This window comes from Bos grunniens, chromosome 25 (assembly GCF_055505025.1).
Source record: "Bos grunniens cultivar Pamir isolate PY7600 chromosome 25, Bosgru_T2T1.0, whole genome shotgun sequence".
Lineage (NCBI taxonomy): Eukaryota > Metazoa > Chordata > Mammalia > Artiodactyla > Bovidae > Bos > Bos grunniens.
In genome coordinates this window covers 39,964,841-39,988,052 of record NC_141189.1, presented here as the reverse complement: position 1 = coordinate 39,988,052, position 23,212 = coordinate 39,964,841, and the positions used below count along the sequence as shown (strand labels likewise).

The 23,212-nt window shown below is 56.0% G+C and overlaps 2 protein-coding genes across 5 annotated transcripts in view; both read right to left on the bottom strand.

The window, feature by feature from the left end:
* The window catches only part of NLRC3 (NLR family CARD domain containing 3), a 30,497-nt gene extending 28,968 nt beyond the window's left edge, over positions 1–1,529 (bottom strand). The window contains exon 1 of one of the 3 annotated variants that reach the window (XM_086376057.1): positions 1,231–1,529. The gene's annotated coding sequence lies outside the window, so the exon portion shown is untranslated. The remainder of the gene's footprint in view (positions 1–1,230) is intronic. The other 2 variants (XM_086376058.1, XM_086376059.1) reach the window with 2 other exon arrangements.
* A 3,023-nt stretch (positions 1,530–4,552) lies between these two features.
* Positions 4,553–21,135, bottom strand: SLX4 (SLX4 structure-specific endonuclease subunit). 2 transcript variants are annotated; one of them, XM_086376032.1, is made up of 14 exons: positions 20,535–21,135; positions 18,916–19,137; positions 16,970–17,159; positions 15,921–16,133; positions 15,286–15,494; positions 14,858–15,174; positions 14,113–14,347; positions 13,652–13,740; positions 12,665–12,811; positions 11,641–11,810; positions 8,613–10,822; positions 6,947–7,049; positions 5,970–6,386; positions 4,553–5,517 (listed from the first exon to the last, which is right to left on the bottom strand). In XM_086376032.1, exons 1-14 carry the CDS (start codon positions 20,878–20,880, stop codon positions 5,121–5,123), a joined length of 5,265 nt encoding a protein of 1,754 aa, XP_086232158.1. In that variant the 5' UTR covers positions 20,881–21,135; the 3' UTR covers positions 4,553–5,120. The 2 variants fall into 2 exon arrangements, with proteins under 2 accessions (XP_086232158.1, XP_086232159.1); XM_086376033.1 differs by having other exon boundaries at positions 6,947–7,046.
* Positions 21,136–23,212: the final 2,077 nt, after the last annotated feature.

The window sequence follows — 23,212 nt, the reverse complement described above, 5'->3', positions numbered from 1 at the left end:
CCCATCCTTCTTGCCCCACTAAGCCTTGCCTACGGTTGCCAGATTTATCAAATTAAGATACAGGACACCTAGTGAAATTTTAATTTCAGGTAAGTAATTCTTTTCAATTTTTTGGGGGGGTGGTTTGGCTGCACCGTGCAGCATGCAGGATCTTAGTTCCCTGACCAGGGATCAAACCTGTGCCCCTGTATTGGGAACACAGAGTCTTAACCACTGGACCTCCAGGGAAGTCCCCAGATAATTCTTTTAGTATATGTTGTGTAATACTTGGGACATACTTAAACTTTAAAAGAAAAAACCACCTCATTGTTTAATCTGAGATTCACAATTAATAGACTGTTCTGTCATCTGGCACCCTTTCTCGGATAAGAGCCCCCCGCAACCTGGCTTCCACCCTTGGGCCAGTAACAACAGAGGAGGGGAGCCGAGCAGGTGGCCCAGGAACCACCCCACTCCCAGGACCTCCCGGGGCCAGCAGCAGTGGCTGCTGAGGGGTGTTCTCTGCAGGATGGTCTGCAGTGACTAAAGGTGAGCCCCAGGGCTTGGGGAAGTAGGGGTCTACACTGAGAGGACAGGGAGGAAGCCTCGGGCCCAGGAGACTGGCCATGGGAGAGGACCCCAGGCCAACAGCCACTCTGGACCTGCTCCATGGCGCCTCTTCTGAGAAGGAGTCTGTCCCTCTCAGAATGATGAGCCTCGTCTCCATCCATGGGCGCGGCTGGGTGAGGACCCTGCAGGCTGCTCACCCAACATGAAGGCGACATTTAGGAAGCAGGCTCTGGGTAACCAATCCCACCCCCCTGCACCACCTTCCTGGGTCCTCAGGACACTGGGCAGGTCTGGTGTTGTCCCCTCCATCTTAAGGGAGGAAGAGGGCTGCCCGGATGGGGCCAAGGTCCGCTGATTTCAAGCTTAACCACAGGCTGCCCTGCTCAGCATCACCTCTGCCTATCTGCAGCGCTTTCCGGCTACTTCCTGCTCCTCCCGGCGTCCTGTCGTTGGTACCTGGGGAGCTGGGCTTTGTCCCCTTCGCCCATGGTGGGCTGCCCTTGGGCATGTGTTTGTTTATCCACACTGTGATCTCGTCCTGCCCAGCAGCTCCCGGCACCCGAAGGGACACCTTCACGGGGCTGCCCCAGCCAGCCCTCCGCAGGGCAGCTCAGGCCTTAAGAGTCATGGTCCTTCCTGTCAGCTGTCTCCTCTTCCTCCCCCATCCTGCACTCGACTTACCTCCCGGGCCTCATTTCCCCAGGGAGGCCGAGACTGGGGGACTGGGGTTGCTCCATCCTGGCACTTCTGGGCTCCGCCTTGCTCCAGTGGACAGAGGCAGCTGGGTGGAGGGCAGGACGTCCTGGAAATCTCTGCGGCCGGTCAGCCGGGCCCCTCAGCCGACAGAATCTGTCCAGGGTGGGAGTGATCCCTGTCCAGATGGATCGGGGGCTGCTGACTGTGCAGGGCAGCGGGGATGCGGCCCGCCAGCTCCTGCACTCCCCTGAGCCCACCAGCTGTCACTGCGTCCGGGGCTCCTCACCTCTTCCTGTGCCGGGCTCCACCTCAACCCTCCTTCCTGTCTCATTTCAAAAGCCAACAAGCTTCACAGACAAATGAGTGAGCTGTGGCTGCCTCTGGCCAGCTCTCTGGCTTCGTCATCACCCCGAAAGCCAGAGGCAGGGGTTGCTGCCAAGGCTTCTTCCGAGAACCAAGTGCCCCTGCGGACCTGATGCTCAGGGAAAAGTGGTCCAGCCAAGGCTACAGAGGAGACAGGCTCACATCAGCAGACCTTTGCCTTTGGGGGATGGTGGTGGGGGTAGGGAACCAGGCGCGTGTGGGGCGTTCAGTGATTTGCCCAAGGCCGCACGGCAGGCAGCCGACTGGCCAGGGCTGGAGCTGTGTCCTGCCTCGGGCTGCACGGTCACCCCTCCTCCCCCAGCCTCATCCACTTTCCTTCTCTCTAGCACCCAGCAGGCACCTTTGCCTCAGCCGTGCCCCGCAGTGTCTTCCTGTCCCCGAGGCAGGTCAGCTGTGCCTGAAACACCAGGCTGTGGGGGTTCACTCAGGCCCCTGGAGGTGGACCTCAGCACACGTGCTGCCTCGATGGGGAAGGACACAGCCCAGCGTGAACGTGAGAAAAGTTACAGAGGAGGAGAAATATAGGACATCCTCTGGTGACAGACAGGGAGCAAACCACTCCATGGGAAGCCACCGACAGAAGCAGGTGATGACGTGGGGGCAGAGTGACAGGAGGGGGGCCTCAGCTTCCCTCTGCGAGCAGGTGGGAGCCAGCGATGGTTGCAGAGCAGGAGGGTGGTAGGCTCAGATGCCTGCAGCAGGTTGTGTGTGAGGGGAGGTGGGAGGGGGCATGCGTTGTCAAGAGCTGCGTGGGTGATGGAGGGGAGAGGGGAACCAGGGCGGCAGATCGGAAGTGCTTCGTACAGGGTCACCCTCCTGGCCAGTTTCCCGTCTCTCCCTCCCTCTTACGTGCGGGCTGGGTGCTGGGGGAACACACAGAGGCTGCCCTCGAGGAGCCCCTGGGGTGCAGGCAGGCAGAGTGCAGACTGGCGGCTGCAGCCTCGTCCGGCGGTGCAGCCCAGGCGTCTGAGAGCAGGCGCCCACAGGATGTGGGAACCGCAGGGGCATGGGAACCGCAGTCATGCGGCAGAGGCCGGGAGGCTGCTCTGCTCCTCCCTCCACCACTAAGGATCCTGAGCACAGGCGGAAACAGCATCCTCTGTGGGGATCTTGGGATCACCTCAAGTAGGCACTGCCCCGCGACTTCCCTCCCCCATCCCCCACCCACCCCGGAAGGGATGGCCCGTGGCCGGCAGGGCCAGACCCCAGGCTGCCTCCACCGGCCGCTCTGACAAGTTTGAGGCCCTCTCCCAGCTCTCCTGGGGGTGTTCGTGTGTTTGGGGTGGGTGTATCCCATGGTGGTTTTCACTCTGGGACTTTCCATCCACCCGGAGTTGAGGTCCACTGGACGCCCTGCAGGCGCCTCTCTGGGGCTGTGCAGGCCCCCGGGGCCCCCTTGCCTGGGCCCGGCTCGAGCTGGGCTGTGGGCCTCCTTCGACTGCTGTGAGTGGCCCTGTCCAGGCCGAGTCCAGGCCACAGGAAGTGGAACCCACCCGGGAGATCACATCACAGTGCAGCGTGGGCGTCCCGTCGTTTCCTCCGACGGGCAAATGTTCCGCTGCCTGGAGCTCAGTGTGCGTCCTTCCTGTGCCCTGGCCAGCCGGGCCTCGGCTCCCTGTGGGCGGTGGGAGACAACAGCTCTTCATCACTGGCTCCTTTTCAGCCAGTTAGCTGGACCTAGTCCCTCATGCCTGATTTGGGTTTAATTCTTTCAGTCATGCTGTCCCAGGCGCCACCGACTATCTGGATGTAGTGGTCTTTCCTACAGGATGTAGTAGCTGGTTTAACTGCCTTTCCATGCTCTGCACTCAGTTCAGGCTGTGCCTTGAGCCTGGACAGGCCCACTGCTGACTCCTGCTGGCCTCCAGGGATGCCCCGGCCAGACTGCACAGGCCAGGGTCTTCAGGGTCTTTGGCCCCCAGGCCCACCTTCCCTGGCTTCACCAGCTGGTGGCTTTTTATCAACTGTAATCTCTCCCCCAATGCCTCCTTATCCACCTGGAGTTGGTAGTGTTATGGGAGTCGGGATGCCATCTGAGGAGGGAGGCTCCCAGGATCCCCATCCCCGACCCTGGACTGTGCACCTGAAGCCGCAGGGTCTCCCAGCCAGCCAGCGACCCAGGTGAGGACCTGGTCAGCTCCCTCCTGCCTGACTTCATCTCGTTCCCCTAACACAGCCCACAGGGGAGGAGGCCTCAAGCCCTTCATCCAGGAAACACATGGTAGCTTCTTCGGTCTGATCAAGCGGGGATCTGAGCCCCGGCTTCTCTCCTGTCGCCCGCCCCCAAGCAGCAGACATGGGGAAGGCCGGGTCCTCCTCTGCCTGGTCACGGATTAGGACACACAACACATGTTCAGGAAGCCCCATTTCACCTCCCCAAACGCTGCAGGCCGCTGAGGCCCAGCTCACAAACCCCTCTTCCGGGAAGCTGTCCCTTTGGGCCCCCCAAGCACTGACCCTCACAGCCTCCACCAGAGGTGGAGGTGACCAGAGGTGCCGGCCTGTTCCCACTTCTCCACAGGGCCCAGCACTTGGGCCAGAGCAAGCTTCACAAACTCACCCTGTTAAAATGCAGATTCTGACCCAGGGGGACGGACCCTGCAGGTGGGTGGCCCGAGCCTGCAGTTAACAAACCAGCGGGGGAGCATAGAGGGCAGAGCTCAGAGCCTGCTGAGGACTCTTGACTGAGGGCGTGTGGGTGGGCAGCGTGTGCGTGAGGGAACAAACCTCTATTAGTAATAACCAGCAGGCCTGGGTGCCCCAGAGATGCAGACAACGTGTGGGGGTGCTGGGGCCCCCCTCCCACAGCCCGTTACTGGAGTGTGGCGTCTAGAAGCTTTCAGTAAAGCCTTTATGTTTTTATTGCACATCATATAAAATGAACTGCACTGTACTTGAAACAGACGAGACATTCACAAGGACGTAGAGACCAAACTTTTCTTCTTTTTTGGCCCTCACCTGTGTTCCACAGCTACCACACGTACTGGCAAAACCAGGTAACAAAGAACTGTTTATTTGGGGGCTCACACGCTGTGCTGGCCTTCGGGACTGTTCAGTTTGGAGACTGCTGGTGACAATGACAGGTGTCTGGGCAGGATAGCACCTGGAGCACCTGGAGCCTGTGGACAGTCGATCTGCTGGTGGAGGCCCAAGGACTGAGAAGGAAGACGGCAGGGGCAGGCTCAACCTGCCGCCTGTCTCAGGACACGGACACCTGTAACTGGTGGACAGAGGGGAAGACACGCCCGACTCAGGCCTCACCCTGGTAGCTGGCAGTTGCCCATCACCCCTCCTGACACACATGGAGACAAACAGTGGGCACCAATGGAGGGGGGCGGCTGGGCCCTAAATCCAGCAGACCACTCTGAGGATATTCCAGGATATTGAAAGCAGGCTGTTCCAGAGCAGTCACTCATAGAGGGAGAGTGTGGTCAGAAGACCCGGAAGCACCGTGGGGGCCTGGCCTGTGGATGGACAGGGGCCGTAGGCCCTCACAGGCTGCTGACGGCCGGGGCTGGGGAGGGAGGGGCGGGCCTGCGGGCTCTGCCCCTCTTCTTGCCCGCGGGCTGCCGTCTCTTGCAGCGGGCTGCAAGCTTCTCCTTGCGGGTGGCGGCCGTGGTGAAGGTGATGCACTGAGTGTCCAGGAAGTCCAGCAGCTTCCCCGAGGCCACGTGGATGCCCTGCTGCTTCAGCTCAGCCTGCAGCTGCGCCAGCTCGAGGGGCTGGTATAGCAGGACCTTGCGGTAGAGGGCCGGCTGGGAGCGGATATAACGCTGCACAGCCTCCTCTGTGGCCGCTGCCCGGACAGCTGCCTGAGAGGCGCTGATCGCCTCCTCGCCCGCCTCTTCTCCCACAGACTCCAAGGCTGCTCCAAACTCACAGGATGAGCTGAAAAGCACCAGACAGTAACACCTTGCAACACCCCTTCTTTCCACCTCCACCCCACGACCAGGAGCCTCTCTGCGGGCAGGAGTGTGTGTGCCTGCATCCCCTGCGAGCCTGGCATGTGGCAGGGACGACCCTGGGGCGGCAGGAAGCCCCAGGCTATGTCCTTGGCACTGTAACTGCTGGCCTGAGCGGGACCACACCCTCAGCCCGGATCTCATGCCGAGGGCAGCCGCACTAGGCTGGCCCCACCTGTGGGCGAGCGTGTGGGAGCCCCAGAGGTCTGCCTGGGAGGCCCAGGGGGTTGACCTTTAACCCCACCGCAGTCTCCTGTCGTCCAAAGCCAGAAGGCCACTGGGATTTCTGAGTGTCGGCCGTCAAGCCTCGCTTATGCCAGCTCTCAAGGCTCAGGGTCAGAGGGCTTACGAACACTGGCTGTGTTCTCACGCGGTTACCTCTGTGAGCTGCAGCAGCTGTCCCCGCTGTCCACAGAGGTGGCCGTGGACTCCTGCGAGGCCGGGAGCTGGGCGTCCCCACCAGGGTCCAAAGGCTCCTCCTTGGCTGGTGACATGCTCAGGGCAGAGATGCTGCCACCAGGCTGCTGCTTGTGATGTTGGGGGCCCTTGGTCTTGGCAGGTCCCTTTGACCTCTGGGGAACGCGGCCAGGAGGAGCCTCCAGCTGGGTGTGGCCAGCTGCCCTTGAAGCCTTAGAGGTCTGGGTGGTGTAGGTCTGGCTGCAGGGAGCCTCCAAGGGCAGCTGTGAGGACTGGCCCTCGTCCTCGGAGTCTGACTCCAGAGTCTGGTGAGTGTACTGGAATATCTCCTTCAGTTTCAGGACCATCTGGCGTTTGGGCAGAGGGCGGACCCCAAACCTGAATGGGGAAACAAGTGCACTTCAGAAAGAGCAAACAGTTAACAACAAATTAAACTGGTGGCTTTGTGTACTTGAATCTTAAATGCCTGACTCATAAGCATTCAGAGCTCAGTATCCATCCTGAATACCCACAGAGCAGACTCAGGAATATTCCAGAAGGACCACACTCTGAGTTGTGAGTGGTAGGGTAGCAAGGACCTCCCTGGGGCCCAGGGTGAACAGTGGAATTCACTGGAATGTGATAATTGTGATGTTCTTTTAAAAAACCGGGTCCCCATCCTCAGACCGTTAAGGCAAGAGTCCCATTCCCACCCACGTGGCACGTGGAGGCCTGTCCCCAGTGGGTGACCTGGAGGAGCATGTTTCTCAGCCCTGAGTCACATGGGGAACAGTAGGTGAAGAGCCAGGAGTCAAGCACAGTCCCCACCAACCAGAGGCTCCTGCCACCAGAGCCCAGAGCGGACCCCCACAGCAGACCCTCGTTCCCCACTTAGCTGAGCCTGGACACACACTGGGGGGAGGGTCTGCTCGGAACAAGCTTTCCAGAAGGACACCGACCTGTCCAGCTCTTTCTTCAGCACTGGAGTCTCCATGATAGAGTACCTTGGCATTGGGGTTATGGGCACTTTTGGGGGCAAGTTCTTCTTCCGATCAGCACCTTCTGGACAGAACAAAAGAAACACGTTTCAGTAGGAGGGCCTCTTCTGACTCTAGAAGTGTCACCCACTTTGCTCGAGCTGCCCTCGCTCTGGGAGAGTGGTGATGTCCACCCTTCCCCACTTGACCCTGGCATCCTGTCTTTCCATCAAGAAGCATCACATGGCACCCAGGGAAGGCCAGGGCTCCGCGGTGCTGACGCTGCTAGGGGCTCAAAGGCGGGTAAGTGGGGGCCAGGGGTTGGGCTGAAGGGGCAGTGGGGTGACTGCTTATGGGGACAGGATTTATTTTCAGGTGATCCTGGAAATCGGACAGTTGTAGAATATTGTATTAAAAGTACTGAATTGTACATTTGAAAGGGTGAATTTTATGGTATGCAAATAACATCTTAGTAATGCTGTGTTGTTTTTTTTAAATCAATATTTAAAAGACAACTTAGGGACAATTTAGGTACATCTGGACTTCGGTTCTTATCCTTTTTATGAGCATGGAGCCCTTTGAGACACCAATGAAAACAACAGGCTCTGTCTCCTGAAAAATGCACAAGGTTCTTTATATAACTTCAGAGAGTCTGTCACCCCCGTGAATCTCCCCTCAGATTCTAACACACCCTGGTCTCAAGTCTCCCGAAGTGGTTCTCACACGCCACCTGGGCACCTGTTAGAAATACAAATTCTTGGTCACAGCCCAGATCTCCTGAAGCAGCAGCTCCGGGGCGGAACCTGGCCTAGTCTTGAGATGAAAGTCACGTAGCTTTTCACGTGAACCTTTCAGCAGCACTCAGACCGTTCACAGTGTTGTGCAGTCCCCATCTCTTTCTTGTTCTAAAACATTTCATTCCCCAGAGCAAGCTCCATGCCGGTCTGTCCCCTTTCTCCGCCCCCACTGCCCCTGGCGATCACTCATCTACTTTCGGTCTCTGTGGACCTGTCCATCGGGGCAGTTCATGTAAGTGGAGTCATACGGCGTGGCCTTTTGTGTCTGGCTTCTCTCCCTGAGCACCGTGTTTTCACGGTTCGTCCATGTTGTAGCCTGTGTCAGAGCTCTGTATGGCTGAGGAAGACTCCACTGTCGGGATGGACCGCCTTTTATTCACTTATCAGCTCATGGACACTTGCACTGTTCCTACTCTTTGGCTGTTGTGAATAGTGCTGCTGTGAACATGAGTGTGCAGGATGTGTTTGAGTCCCGATCTCAAGTCTTTGAACGTTGGAGTGCAGTGACCTGGTGCTTATGGCAACTGTTTGACTATTTGAGGAGCCACATGTGTCTGCTCTTAAGATAAACCTGAGAGGCTTGTCACAGTCTCCCTGAAGTGCTGGTGAGGTCTTCTGGAGTGGGGCCACAGACAGGGGTGAGCGCAGGTGCCCAGGTGAGCGCAGGATCCAGGCAGCTTTAGGACTCCCCCACTTACTAGCTTAACAAGTGTGTGTTTTGACAGCAGGCCTTTCCTCCCTAACCATGGAGGTCAGGCAGGCAAGGGGAGGGCTGGCCGCCCCTCGCTGTCATTATGACTCTTCATGCCCCTTAGTGTTGAAACAGAGACAAACACCCTCCTAATACTCACGTGGTGTCTGTAACTTGTGTGTCCTCTGGGCTCCATCTGTGCGCGGCGTCTGGGGCAGAGGAGGAGCCTCTGAGGACCTCTGATCTTCTTCGTTCCAGTCATCCCACAGAGCTGAGTTCAGAAAGCTCTGCCGGTGGCTCCTAGGGGAGCCGGCCCCAGAGGACTTCTCTTGAGACTTCCTCCGGCCAGTGTAGCTCCCTCGGATGGGGGTGGTGCCCAGCAGTGCCGGGGAGCGGCAGTCCCTGCTGTCTGGGGCGCCCTCTGCCCTGCTGCTGGGGCTGCTGGTGCTCAAGGGGCCTGTCCGCTCGAGGTTCAGGTGGTCAATGGGGATCGGTGAGAGGGGCTCCATGTGCCAGCACCAGTCCTCGGCTGGAATCGGGGGGTCGCCGTCCAGCAGGGGGCTGCTACTCGCCTGTTGGGAGGCTGCCTCCTGCTCGTCCTCACTGTCCTCCACCTCCACCACTTCACTCACGGGAGCCTGAGCCACCGGGCTCCGGGCAGGAGGCAGGCACCTCGGGAGCTGCCCAGGGAGGTTGGCGAGGCCTCCTAAGATGGGCCGGGGAGCCAGAGGAGAAGCACATGGGCGGCATCTGCGGCGGGGGCTGGATGGGCTGCTGCAGGCCTGCCTTCTCCCGTCAGAGCCTCCAGGAGCGGCGGGGCCCAGGTGTGGGGACGACGTCTGGGGTACAATGACGGAAAACTTACTCGTGGCTTCGGGTTCGTCCCTGTTCTCTAACAGGGCCCTGGGCTTGGGCGTGGCCAGCGGGTCTGCTGGTGGCCTGGCCCCGAGGCCTGTGATCTGGGTCTGTGAGGAGCAGTCGCAGCTCCTGCTGGCCAGCGGGGTGGCGGGCACGAGCCACGAGGTGTCTGTGGTGCTGTCGTCAGTGCTGGCCCCCAGCCGCCCCTCCACTTCCTGCGGCAGCCGGGCCCGGCTTCCTGGTGGGCTTTGGGGAGGCTCCTGCTCCGCGTCGAGGTCGATGATGGAAAACAGTTCAGAGGACTTGGCACTGACTTCCAGAACTTTCTTGTCTTCTAAGGGACTGTTCAGAAATGACTTTGCTTTGGTTTGCTCCAGCTCCAGCTCTTCATCTGAATCCAGTAACAGGATCACCTCGTCTTCTCTGTTCACACTGCAGGAAGAGGTCTCAGGCCTGGAGCTCCGGCGGTCAGGTCCTGACCGGGTTAGATCCATGGGTGGAGATTTTTCTGAGAAGATCAGGACCCCTTTACCTCTGCGTTCCAGTGTGGAACTACATTCCTTGTCTTTCTGGCCTGGGTCCTCACACGATAAGGGAAGGCGCCTGGCTCTCTTTGGCTTCGGTGATGAGTTCTGGGAGGCCATGCTGGAAGCTGTGCCCTGTAACTGGGGTATCGGTGGGGACAGGTCACTGGGGCAACGAGGGTGGGGACGTGTCTGGCGAGGACTCCGGCCTTGATGGGGCTGCGGTGGGAAGAAGCGTGAGCGTGAGGGGGGTGCCTGCTGGTAGACAGGGGGATGGAAGCCCTCTACCTCCCTTTCTTGGATGGTCCTGTTTCCTTCTTCCCAATCGCTCGTCACCCGGGAGAGTTCAGGGTATCCAGCTTGAGGTGACGAAAAAGGCTGTTGAATGTTATCATCATCAGCTGAGCACAGAGGGGCACTTTCCTGCCTCTCTGCCCGGCCCTGGGTGGGGCTGGAGGAGCAGGGACGAGCCAGTGCTCCCTCTGGGGCCTCTGCTTTCTCTCCCCCGTTCAAAGCCCGGTTGCTGGGGGGCAGGAGTGTGGACTGTCTCGTGTTTCCCCATTTGGCCGGGGTCTCATCTCTTCCTTGCCTGGATGATTCCACCTGCTCTGCATTTTCTGGCTGTTCTTTATCCTGTTCACTTGTGAGGATTTCCCCCAAAACTGGACCGTCTTCCCCGAGCAGGTCGGCTTCTCCCTCTGGCTCTGGAGCTTTCTCCCCCTGGAGCAGCTTTCGCTGAGTAGCCGCGAATTCATAAATTTCTTCCATCTCCTCCTCGTTGACCTTTTCTCTGTCTTCTTCGTGGCCCTCAGGCATCAGCAGGTCCTTTGCTCCCTCCCCCTCACCCAGCCACACAAAGTGCAGGAGCTCTCGGAAAGTCTCCACTCTGCCGTCAGCGTTGTCTTCCTGCTCCTTTCCCTGTCCACCTTCTGCATCCATCACAAAGGGCACTTGTTCGCACAGGTCAACAAGCTCACTCACCCCAAACCTGCAACAGGAAAGCCATGCGTCACCACCCCCTGCGCAGAGGCAGCGCCCTGGCTCAGGAGGCTTGGGGCAGGAGTCCTCCCGGGCGGGACGGCCATGACTCTCCCTGGCCCTTCCCCACTCCCCTGCAGAGACAGTGCCCACGTCCATGCCCAGCAATGCCCCAGGCCACTCAGCTCTAGAAACAGCGTTTGGGGAGGGCCCGCTAGCCCCGCTGTGCAGCCTGAGCGTGGGCTGAGAGGGGACCGCGGGGCTGGGTGGTTCTATGACCGGACCCAAAGCACCGGGACACACACACGGGGACGCCCAGGCCAGTTCGGGTTAGCCCGGACACGTGCGCCGGCCTGCCTGGTGCTCTGCCATCTCATCGGCACCTCGGAGACGCCGGGGGCCAAGCCCGCCCCTCCCCAGGTTCCAGCCCAGAGGTGGAAGCAGGACACGGGGGTGGAGAGACCAGGCAGCTGCAGTGTCAGGGGCGTTAGAGCAAGCATCCTGCTGACGTCAGCCTTCTGGGACTTGGAGGGGTGGCCGTTGGGCAGCTCTGGTGGTGGAACCACCGAGGGTGGCAGGGCTGGGGGTGGGGGCTGAGACCACCCCCTCGTTACTCCCAGAGAGTGAAAGCCACTGGGCTCCCCTCCAAGTGTTCCCTGCGGCCAGAATCTTGGTCAGTACACCCTGTTCAAGGTCACCACTGGCCATAAACTTGGGATTAAAAGGTACAGGAAGGACTCAGCCCTGATCTCTCATGGGCCATCAACCAGATAATCCCTGTCGGTTACTGTCAAAAAACGAGAAGTAAGTGGAAAGAATAGCCCGGACCTCTGGGCCAGAGAGCGCAGGTCAGCGGCCAGCTGGGGAGTCAGGACGGTGTCGGCAGCATAGAGGTAATGCAGGAACGCCTGGGCGGCCTCGGCGCTGACGTCACGCAGCAGCACGCGCTGGCGCCTCAGGTCACCATCCTCTTCGGCCAGGAAGGCTTCACTGTTTATCTGAGGGACAGATGCACATGGAAGAGTTACTGATGGGACAGCCGTGACCCGGGGCAAAACAGGCCTCAGGAGGTCTGGGCGCCTCGGATCTCGGCCTAGGATGGGCATTAGCCAGAGTCGCTCCATTTAGCTGACCAGGAATTCTGCAGGTTAGGGCACAAAACTTGTCTGTTTCCAAAGTCAAGTCAGCGATAGAGGCTTAAGGAGCCAGTTAGTCCTCTGTTGACAAACCTATCAAAGGCACTAGAACTCTCTGACGAGACTGACAGCAGTTTCCGGGATTCTGTGACACCATGTTCAAGTCCATGACACGTTCAAGTCAAGACGTGACAACACAGAAATGTCATAGCAGCTCAGCCTTAAAGAGGTCAGTTAGGGACTTCCCTGGTGATCCAGTGGTTAGGACTTCACACTCTCACTGCCAAGGGCGAGGGTTCAATCCCTGGTTGGGGAATTTAAGACTCTTCAAGCCACACGGCATGGCAGGAAAAAACAGAAGGTGATTATAAGACTTTCCTGATCTGTAAACAGAGGAAAAGGAAACAGTTCTGGGGAAAACAGGATTTTTATTCAACGGAACAAGGAATCTGATGTTTCCCAACCCTGAGCTTATCTCCTCATAGCACTTCTTGACTCAGACCTGTCTTCTCCAGGGAAGCACAACCTTGATGGCATCAGAGGAAGAACAGGTCAGAGGCAGTGGGTGGAGAGTGGGGGTGTGGGGAGGAAAGGGGCAGAAGACAGAGGGAGAGGCTGGGGACAGAGGGGAGGGTGGGGGGGAAGAGGGGTGAGAGGGAGGGGAGGGAGGAGGGAAAAGAGCAAAGGGGGAGCAGGCCGCCTGGCCACGCACTTACATGCTGCATGAGAAGTGGGCATCGGGCGTAGAGCACAAACTTGTGGGCATAGAGCACCTCCCCACTGTCTATCTGAAACTGGATGTCACTCAGGTGAGGGTTGTTGACCATGGCACTGAAGTCGGCCACCAGCAAACCGAGGGCGAGCTGAAAGGAGAGGGGGAGAGTGGCCACTCCCACCTGTGGGCCCCCGAACCGTGCAGGTGCCCAACAAACGGGGCGCAGGCAGCCAGTCAGGGCCTCCTGCCTCACAAGGTCCAACGTCGGGCTCCACCCTGAAGTTACCTTCAGGCCCTCAGAGACAGGGAAGAGCAAGACCCAGTCCTTTCTCAAGTTCTCTGTCACACCCAATTCCCTGCCCTAGAAAGGAGACCCGTCTCCATGGAGACGGAGGCCCGGCGTGGAGAGGCATGGGTGACGGCCTCACCAGGACGCGGTGGCAGCGTCAGCAGCTGCTAGGTCTCCGTGAGGAAGCCACCAGCCCAGCCGGATGTGACAGGTGGGACCTGAGCCCAAGCAGTTGTGGGGCCGGCTGGGAGGAGTCCATGTCCCTTCTCTGACATCCCAGGGAGAACTTGGTGACAAGCGCTTGGCTGATACCAATGTGCTCACAGGATGACACCTTCTCTAAGGAAAACCCAGTTTCTAACCCAGAAAATCACCAGTACAGAACATGAACTGTTAGCTGGAGGCCTCCAGGACTTTCACGAGTCAGTTGGTCAGTCCCGTTGGCTGGATGAAGCACCCTCACAGAGCAAGGGTGCTCCCTGGGCCCCAGGACAGAGTAGGCTCCTGGGGCCGGGCTACTGAGGTGCCCCTGGGGTTCAACAACGGAAGGGACAGAACCTGGCTCAGCTCAGAGGCTGTCAAGGGGCACCCGTGGGCTCTGCAGGGGCCTGGAGGCTGGCTGGGAGCCGGCCGCACTGAACATACAACAAGCATTGCAGCCATGACCACGGAGCTGCGAGCAGGACCAGATATGCTCACCGAAGCCTGGCCGCCCTCCTCCGGGTACTTCTCCTTGGCTGGCAGGACAAACCCAGTCAGTGGAAGGCCACCGAGTGACAAGTCCATCCCTGAAAGGATTTGCAGGTTAAAATCATCAACCACCTGGGAAAGAGCATCATCCAGCTGACCCGAGGACGTCGTCATGGGAGGCGAACTGCCCAGAGGCCACCTGCACCGCCACCCCTGCCCAAGAGTTGTACTCGGGAGAGAAAGCCAAAATCAACCCTCACGACCACTTGCTCTGGTGAAGGCTCTGTCCTCAGTCAAAACTGGAGGAAAACTGACGGACTCGCCTGAGTCACATTCACCTTTGAGGAGAAAGGAAAGCACCCAGAGAGACCACCTCCTCCCGCCAGACAGGGTGAACCAGGCCTATGGACCCAAGCGGCCATCGCGGCCCTGGGACCGGGGCAGGGAGGCCCTGAGGGTCGGGGTCTCACCTGCAGCCCCTCCTGAGCCGGCCAGGTCCCTGCTGCACGGGCTGGCGGGCAACCCCTCTCCCGCCAGCTCCAGCAGATCCTGCAGCGCTTGGCGCTCCCTCTGGCTGGCAGAGGGTGCTGGGCTCCGGAGGCTGTGGCCCACGGGGTGGGTGCGGGGGGCAGAAGGGGGTGTTCCCACACTCAGTTCTGGCGGCTTGAGTGGCTGTGGCAGCCGCGTGGGCTCCTGTGTGAGACCCTGAAAGAAGTAGGTGAGCCAGAGTGAGCATGTGGCCTCCACCACCTTGAGGGTCCTTGGGGAGCGAGCCCCAGCCAGAGCCACTTGGGAAGCTTGTAGCCGTTATCCCTGTCAGCAGGCACCTGTCTTGGCAGGGGCCACGCCTGGGGCCTTCGCATCCACAAAAGGGGCCCCCGCCCTCCTAGTGGCATCTAAATTGCTTCAAGCAGGTGAGTGCCGATTCCACACCTGTACACAGGCCTGTCTTGTTCCTGGGTCCCATCATAGGCAGATTATACCAGTCCAGGGTTGGACCTGGGACCCTGCATTCTGAACTCTCCAGAATCTTAACACATTTGGAAACCTGTGGGCCTCCCTGTTCCTACTGTGTGAACCGTCTGGTTGTTGCAAAGACAACACAATAGACTCCACACCACGGTCCTCGGTTTCCTCCCCTCCACGCTTGGTGCCGCAGCCGGAGCCTCCACCCTCTCCCCCTGAGCCCACCTGCCCCACTGGAAGGGAGCACACCTTGGCGGGCCACTGCGGCACCAGGGGAGGCACCAGGCTGGCCGTGTAGAAGGACTCCAGGGCCCCAGCCCCGGTCAGGGCACTGGCCTCCCACAGCAGGTTCTGCGCCCCCCCGGGCGGTCGCAGGGCCCAGCTGCCCCTGGCCAGCTCTTCCTCTAGAATCCTGCTGGTGGGGAGCGGCGGCGTGCTGGACGGCTCCACCTCCTCCGACAGGAGCTGGGCCACGCGGTCCTCTATTTGCCGGCCCGTGGTCTCTGCGTCCTGGACTAACAGCTGTGGTGGGGTCGTGGGGGCTTTCTTCTTGCGGGTCTTCTTCTCTGGAGAAAAAACAGAAGCAGCATAGAGTCCTCCTCCCACTGGGGACCCCAGGGGAAGCTTCGGCAGCTGCCTGCAGCCAGGCTTCTCAGCACCCCACTCAGCTGCCGCACCTGCTCCTAGCCTTGTCCTCTCTGCAAAAGTGTTCCCCAGCCTGAGCGCTGCCGGCACCGCCTTCTGCTCCGTCTCCGAGCGGGACAGAGCTGTGGCCACCAGCAGGTCCTCGGAGGGCTCCTCGGGCTCAGTGACCTTCCGCCTCTTCCGTGGCTCCTTCTTGGTGGTGGCTCCCTTCCGCTTCAGACAGCCAGCTCCATCGCTGAGGCTTAAATGGCAGCCAGACCGAAAGGTGAGTGAGGCTAGAGGGGTGAGCAGTTCCTGCTCTGAGGGTCCCCACTCATCCCGGGAGGGCTGGACCCCTTCTCCTCTGTGGGGGGGAGTGAGAGGAAAGGGGTAAACATGGATTCAACATACAGAAGAATCAGCACTTTGTGTGCTCAAACTGTTAGGGACAGGAGGATCTCACGAAGGACTCGTGGAAACCAGTCCATGCCAGCTGGTCGGTTCAAGAGCCTCTGAGGACGGAGCGCTGTCCCCTCCCGGTCCCTGTGGAGACTGTGCCCAGTTTCCTTCTGAACTGTTTCATCTCCAGAATCAGCGCTCTGTTGTCCTCCACCACTACAAAAGGCCTTTTTCTTTTTTTAAAAAAAATCAACATACTTTGATCTCTCTTCCTCTTCCTTTGACTTACCTGGGTGCTGGAGTGCCCGAGGCGCCCGCGGGCTGAGCCCCCTGCAGGCGCACAGCCTGGAGCAGGAGCTGCGGGCCGACCTCCATCTTCACCGCACACTGTTTCAGGTGACTGATTCTGCTCTTCAGGGTGAGGAATGGCTTGCCGCAGATGGGGCACTCAGGGATCAGAGGCGTGGGGAAACTCAGCGCCTTTTCAGCCTCATCCAAGCACCTGGAAGAAGACGGCAAAGGTGGGACCACCCTTCCCTGGCCACGTGATTGCAGACAGGGCTCAGGTCAGCATGGTCGTGCTGTGGGCCAAGGCTTGCTGCCCCCACAAGCTGGTCCCTCCCCACAGCCTGCAGTCAGCCTCCAGACACTGCATTTAGGTTTCTGTGAGCAAAGGTGCCTGAGGAAAGCAAGGATATATTAAACACAGAGTCACTAGAATCAGCATATGACCCAGCAACCGAAAATAGATACTCAAGCAAATACATGAAAAGTGTGTTCACAGTAGCTCTATTCACAGAACCCAAAAGGTGGAGACAGATGTCCATCAGTGGATGAATGGATGAACAAGATGTGGTCCATCCACACAGTAGAATATCATCAAACCATAAAAAGGAGGGAAGCACGGAGACAGCGCAGCGTGGATGGCAAGTGAAAGAAGCCAGACACGAAAGGCCGCAGGCTGTGAGTCCACTTATGTCTGGAACAGGCAAGTCTCCAGAGACAGAAGGCAGGTGAGTGGCTGCCAGGGGCTGAGGAACAGAGGGAGATGGGGCGCCTGCTTCATGGGTCTGGGGCTAACCGTGGTGACGGCTGCACAACTCTGAATGTGCTAAGTAAACCCGATTGCACTGTTCACTTTAAATGCCTGAATTGTATGCTACACAAATTCTCTCTCAAGCTGTTTGAAAAAAAAAAAGCAAGGCTGGACCAACCCTGATACTGAAGTACTAATCTCAAGACCCCCCCTGGAGCCCTGGAGATTCCACAGGAGCCTTGAAGCTGGTCACACCTATGGGCGAGGTGAGCACAGACAGGTGACGGCGGAGCTGCTCCTACCGGTTCACGTGCTGCTGCCTCCGTGTCACATTCATGGCTGAGAGGTTCTTCTGACAGATCTGGCAAAAGAATAACCCCGTCTCCTCCAGGCTGTCGTCGGGTGTGGATGCCTGTTCCTGCCCAAGCTCCTGCTGGAGGGCCAAGGCCACTGCAGTGTCGCTTTCTGTGGTGGGGACAGGGCGCCCATACCCTGCGGAGACACAAGGACCCATGAGGACCAGCTCGTCCTTGGACCTCGCGGAGCAAGGACACTGGGTGGGGCGTGAGGAGCCCAGACCCAGCCCGGGGAGACCGGACACCAAGCAGGGTACTCCCTAAACTTTTAACAGGTGCAAGGACCCCCAGGAAGCTCGTTAAAGTGCAGGTCAGGAGGCTGGCACTCTGGGGGGCTAGGTGGAGCCTGAGACTCTGCATTTTGGCCAACTTCCAGGTGAGGCCGCTGTGGCTGGTCCAGGACCACTCTCTGAGCATCAGAGCCCTGAAGAACTTGCCTTTTGTTTCCCATTTCTGCTAAAGTGGCAACCCTGGGCATCCCAGGATTGTAAGGCTCCTACTCCAATGAATCCTAGCTTTCCTCTTTACAGCTCAACCTCTCCTACGGCTCTGACTTTTTCTTGCCCTTCCAGGTCAGAGTCGAATGCTGCTCTTGGTTTTTCTTGGCATCAGACCAGAGGATGGACTGATTCTAATCTTGGGATGGTGCCCAAGGCAGCCATGCCCACTGTTGTGGCCCTGTTATACCTGATGTTGCTGGAGCAGGCCCTTGGCACCCACACGGGATGTGCCCTGAGAACAGAGCCAGAAAAGCACCATACTTCATTTTGGTCCAGTACTTTTTTAAACAAAGCAATGGTTTATCTCTCCTGATGATTACTGGCTATGATGTGAAGACTGATGGAAACAACTCAGTCACATGCAGGGCAGGGGCTGGGCTCATGCACTGGCTGAGTGACCCCTCTGCACCCCTTGGTGCCCTGTGGACCAAGGACTGATGCCACATCACTGCGTCACCTGCGTGGGCCTTTGGGGTGGCCCAAGAAGGCTCAGTAGTCCTGAGGTGAAACCTGCAAGTAAATACTGGGAAACTACAGATTTACTGGCTGTAGCTCTGTCAATACTTTCTTCCTATTTCTTTTCCTTTTGTGTATTTTCACCAGGGATGAGGATTCCTGCTGTTTAGGGGATAAAGCACCACGGACAGTACGAGCCTCCTGGGGTGGTACAACATGCAGCATATGGCACTTCCCTGCAGGAAGGGGTTACATGACATGAGGCAGAAACCAGCAAATCCAGAAAGTGGGGAGTTTTAAAAGACAATTGTCCTGGATTTTTTAAGAAGTCAGTATCACAAAAAACAAGGACAAGATAAGAGACTGTTATAGAGTCTAGACCAGAGAGACTACTGAGCCACGGCTATAAGCAGCGTGTGACGAATCCCTGTTCAGGAAGAGTTCGCTACAGAAGCGGTCCTTGGGGCAGCCGGGGAAATCTGAATGTGCACTGGACAGCAGGCAGTGTTCTGGAATCACGTGTGTTTATGGAATTGTGGTTATGTAGGAGAGTCTAGGCGTGAAGCATCATGATGTCTGTGACTTGCTTTCTGACAGTACGGAAGTAGTGTCCATTTATAGAGACAAAAGAGGTGTGGCAGAATGTCCACTGTTTGTTAAATCTAGGTTGAGGGCATAGAGATTTCATTGTAATATGTTTTTCTGACTCTTTTGAATGAGAAAATTTTTCTAATAAGTCAAAATGAAAAAAGAGGAAGTGGTACCTTCTCAAAGAAGCTAAGTGAGAAATGACCCAGGGGACCCTCTTTTCTCTGGCCAGAGTGGCAAAGGCAGAGCATGGGGCAGAAGGCCCACCCCTGGCTGAGAAGGCAGGCTCCTTCCTGACCCCTTTCCCCCAACATCATCCCTGTTGGGAAGACAGCGCTTCCTTCATACCGTTCGCCGCCATCACATCTTGAGGGCCCTTCGGGACATTTTCTTCAGGTGCAGCCTCGAGCGAGCAGCCTTCGGAAGCATGTTTTAAGCGCTCGGGGTCTGCTCTCTTGAACTGCTGCATTCGCTGGAGCACCAGCTCTGCTGCCCTGGGTTTGGAGGGACTTGGCACCGTTGCAGTCAGACAGGAGGGAGGTGGCTGCAAGAGGCTGTCCACGGTGGCCTCTGGCAAGGAGGAGAACATTCACATGCGTCAGTTCTAGCAGGAGAAACCGAAGGTTCTTCTAGTTCCAAAGACCTCAGATTTCAAAGGGGTCCTTTACTGACTACATTAGGTGTAACTCTAAAGTACTGATTGTTTTTTGGTAGCCTCACTGTTTGCGGTGATAAAAATACCCCTGCCATATGTATCTGTGATGGGAGGGGGCACATTTCTGAGGTGATAAACATGTTCTAAAATTAAGTGGTGGGGATGGCTGCACAACTCTGTGAATAAAGTCACTGAACCGTCCACTTGAAAGGGGTCAATTTTATAGAATGTGAATTGTATCTCTATAAAGCTGTTACTAAAGAGTTATTAATGACAAACACATATCTTTCTATGTCAGAAGTTCTCCTTTAACTTGGTGTCTGAAGATGACCTCTGGGGGGATCCATGCAGCCCCCGATGCTGCATGTCACCCTCGCAGGTGTGTTTTTGGGGGGAGCAGTGCAGTGTTCTGGGGGAAACCAAGCATAGCTTTCACTATACTCTCAAAGGCGCGTGAAAGACCAATAACATTTTGGCAACATTAATGAAGCCTTACAACAGTCTCTGTGAGCTAAGGCTTTACCACCACTGCACTGGGGAGGTCACGCTGACCACATAGGTAAAAAACATTATTTAAGATCAGGAAGTGATGGTGAGAAAAATTTAGAAACAGAATTCAGGAGTCCAAAGATCTTGTGCTGTATTATATACGCAAGGCTGGTTTTTAGTTCTGCATGAAGAATGTATGTTAAGCATGTGGTTTAATACACCAGGGCAGCAGGGTAAGCAAGTTGCTTTAAACAAATAAACAGAAAAGAATAAAAGGTGTTTGGAAGAGATAGGAAGGACAAGAAGATTCTCCTGGGACTCAAACCCACATGGCATATGCCTTCTACCTTCTCAGCAGCCTAAGCAAATTGGCTTACCCATTGCAACTTACCCACTTTGGAATGAACCCAAGAAAATGAGAGAAGTAGCATTATTTTTATGTTCATGAAAAAAAAAAAAAAAAACACAAACTCACGTTAACTGCATGATGTAAACGTTGACAGGAAAATGAAAGAGCAGATGGCCCCAAATATATCATGTAGAGAATTCATACAAGGGTAATGAATTTTTTCTTAATGACTTTTGTTTAAAACAAGAATCAGCAAACTATGGTCTTGGGCAGGCTGCCTATTTTTGTAAATGAAGTTTTGCTGGAACACAGCCCATTCAATTATACATCGTCTAAGAAGTAATTTGGGACAGAGACTGTATGGCCGGCGAAGCCAAAGAAACTTACTAGCTTTCAGAAAGTTTTATGATCCTTGGTTTAAAATGGTGCAAATCACCTCTGGTGTCCTCTCTGGCAGAGGTTCTGACTGGTTACCTGTCTGGGTGCTCCATGCGCTATCCTGGAGTACAGCAGAAGTGTGTACACCTCCCTCGGTGTTTTCAGGGGGAGCTGGTTCAGTCTTTGGCCTCTTGGGTGCCCTGTGCTTTTGAGTCCGCGGGACCGGGCCGCCAGGGCAAGTTTTCCTCTCAGCGGCGCCTTGCGGAGTTTTGCTCTTAGAAGCCGTTGGTTTGGTCCTTTTTGGTTTGCTTCTTATATGGGTGCCATTGGAGGCCTTTTGTGTCTTCTTTTCCTTTGACACTTCCTTGGGACCATTCTTTTTCACCCTTTGGAAAAAGCTGGCACAGAGTTCCTGAAAGTCATCATCTGACTCATCCATCATCTGACGGGTTTGAAGGCTTTCAGGCTGGTCTTCGGAGAAGTGAGGGTCGATATGGGGGCATGCGCACAGGTGAGAGAGTGAACCCAAGTGTGAGCCTGGCCAGGCCTCATTCACACTGGAAGCTTCATTATGATTCCTCGCTGCTTCTCACTGTAGTACCTGGAGAGTTTGCACAGTTGAGCAGGATGTACTGTTCCCTCCCTCCATAATGATGTCAAATGTCTTTCTTGGACTTCCCGGTGGTCCAGTAGATAAGAATCCACCTGCAAATGCAGAGGACATGGGTTTGATTCCCAGTCTGGGAAGATCCCACGTGCTGCAGAGCAACTTGGCCCGTGGGCCACAACTACTGAGCCCACGTGCGGTGACTACTGAAGCCCGTGAGCCCAGAGCCTGTGTTCTGGAATAACAGAAGCCACCACAATGAGATGCCCATGCACCGCAATGAAGAGCAGCTCCGGCTCACTGCAACTAGAGAAAGTCCAAGAATGGTGAGGACCCAGCACAGCCAAGAAAGATAAATAAATAAATTTTTTAAAGTGTCTTTCTTCAAACTGAACCTTTGTTCAGCACACTGAAAGCTTACCTTTATTAAAGTTCACATCTGAGAGGGTCTGTTGTCCAGTAGACGCCTCCCAGAGAGAATACATGTGGCCCTGGTGCTCAGGTGATTCCCCAGGATCTCCATGGTGATAAAGCACATGTGGTCCCTTTAAGTTTTCACCTGAGAAAAACCAAAAGCATTTAAATGTAATTAGATAGATATTGTCATTTTATGTCATTTCTCCCAGGAAGGTACAAGAGCATGTGGAGTATGGGAAAAGTCTTCAGGGTAACAATACCCCTGTCAAATACTCAGCTATAGCCTGGTTAACACAAACTAATCATCCTACAGGTTACCACAAAGCAACAGGGGAGAGGGACCTAAAGACTTGTCAAAGCATGTTTTTCCATGGGCAGAAAAATGTATGCATCTTGGAAGAGTAACCAGAGTCTGGGGAATGAATCCCATGAAGAGCGGTCACCACAGAATCAAGATGGTCCCTGAATCCAGAAAAACGATCTCTGGTCCAAGGCCTTCAGGTCTCAGAGGCTCTATGAGCAAGCAATATAAGAGAGAGAAAGAGGGAATGTGCACTTGAACTCTCAGGAAGAAATCAAAGACAGGAATACAGCAGGCTCATCCTTCATTGACAGAACCAATTTTTCCAAATCAGAAAAAGGTCACTTTTCTCTATTCTCACCCCAGCAACTCTCCTAACTCACGTGACCAGAATGCTGCCCACGTGCAAAGGCTGGGCCTTACCGGCATGATTATTTATACTGGCACAGTTTAGTGGAGTTTTGAAAATCAAAACTGAATAACCCCATGGTAGTGTTCATTTCAGATACCATAAGGCAGTTTCCACGGTCCAGGTAATCCATTAATCATCTAGTTTTCCAGAGTGGGGCAGACACACACACCTAAAATCTACTTTGCATGGCTGGCTCATTTTCATCTTCCATCTCCTTAGAGAAGCTTGTTTTCTCAGTCTTTATCTAATTGAATCCTCTCTACTCCCATTTATCTTCTATCATCACACACTGTTTTCACAGTGGCGTTTATCATGTTATAATCACATGTAATAGATTTATTGAATGCTTACTGTGCAGGCAGCCATCCCAAGTGCTTTACAAGTCTAACTAGTTTAATATTTACAACAACTCTACTAGGTAGGACCTATTGACACCCCTTCTTTACAGCAAGGAACCAAGCACAAGAATGAGAAACTGGCTCAAGTTCACACAGCCTTTCAAGAGGCAGGCTGGGATCAAATCCAGGCAGTGTGGTTCCAGGGCATTAGCTCTTATATTTTTATTCAGTAGCTTGTTTTGTGTCCCCTACTAAGCTCAAAACTTCACGAGGGCACGCACTCATTTTGTATTCTCTTTGACTGACAAGGTGCCTGACTTAACGGTAATCTGTTGAGTTTGGTACGATCGGGAGCACCAGAGAAAGTGGTGGGAGCGAAGGCTGCACAGAGAAGCAGAGATGCGTGTCTGAGTGCCTGGAACGTCAAGCCAAGCAAACTGTTGGACGTGGTAGCTGGAGCAAACTCCAGCCTCCACACGGCCCTGAGTCGCGACATCTCTGCCGGTATTAGTCTAAAACAGTGTATCTACCATAGGCGCTCTATCGGTATTTGCTAAGGAGTAACGGATCCGAACGAGACGGCAACTCCCAGAGGCCCGGGGACTCTGCCTACCCAGCTTGGTACCTACCGCGGCAGGGCTCACTGCAGACGTGGAAAGAATGAATGGGCAGGTGAGGGGCGGACCCCCCGCCTCCCCT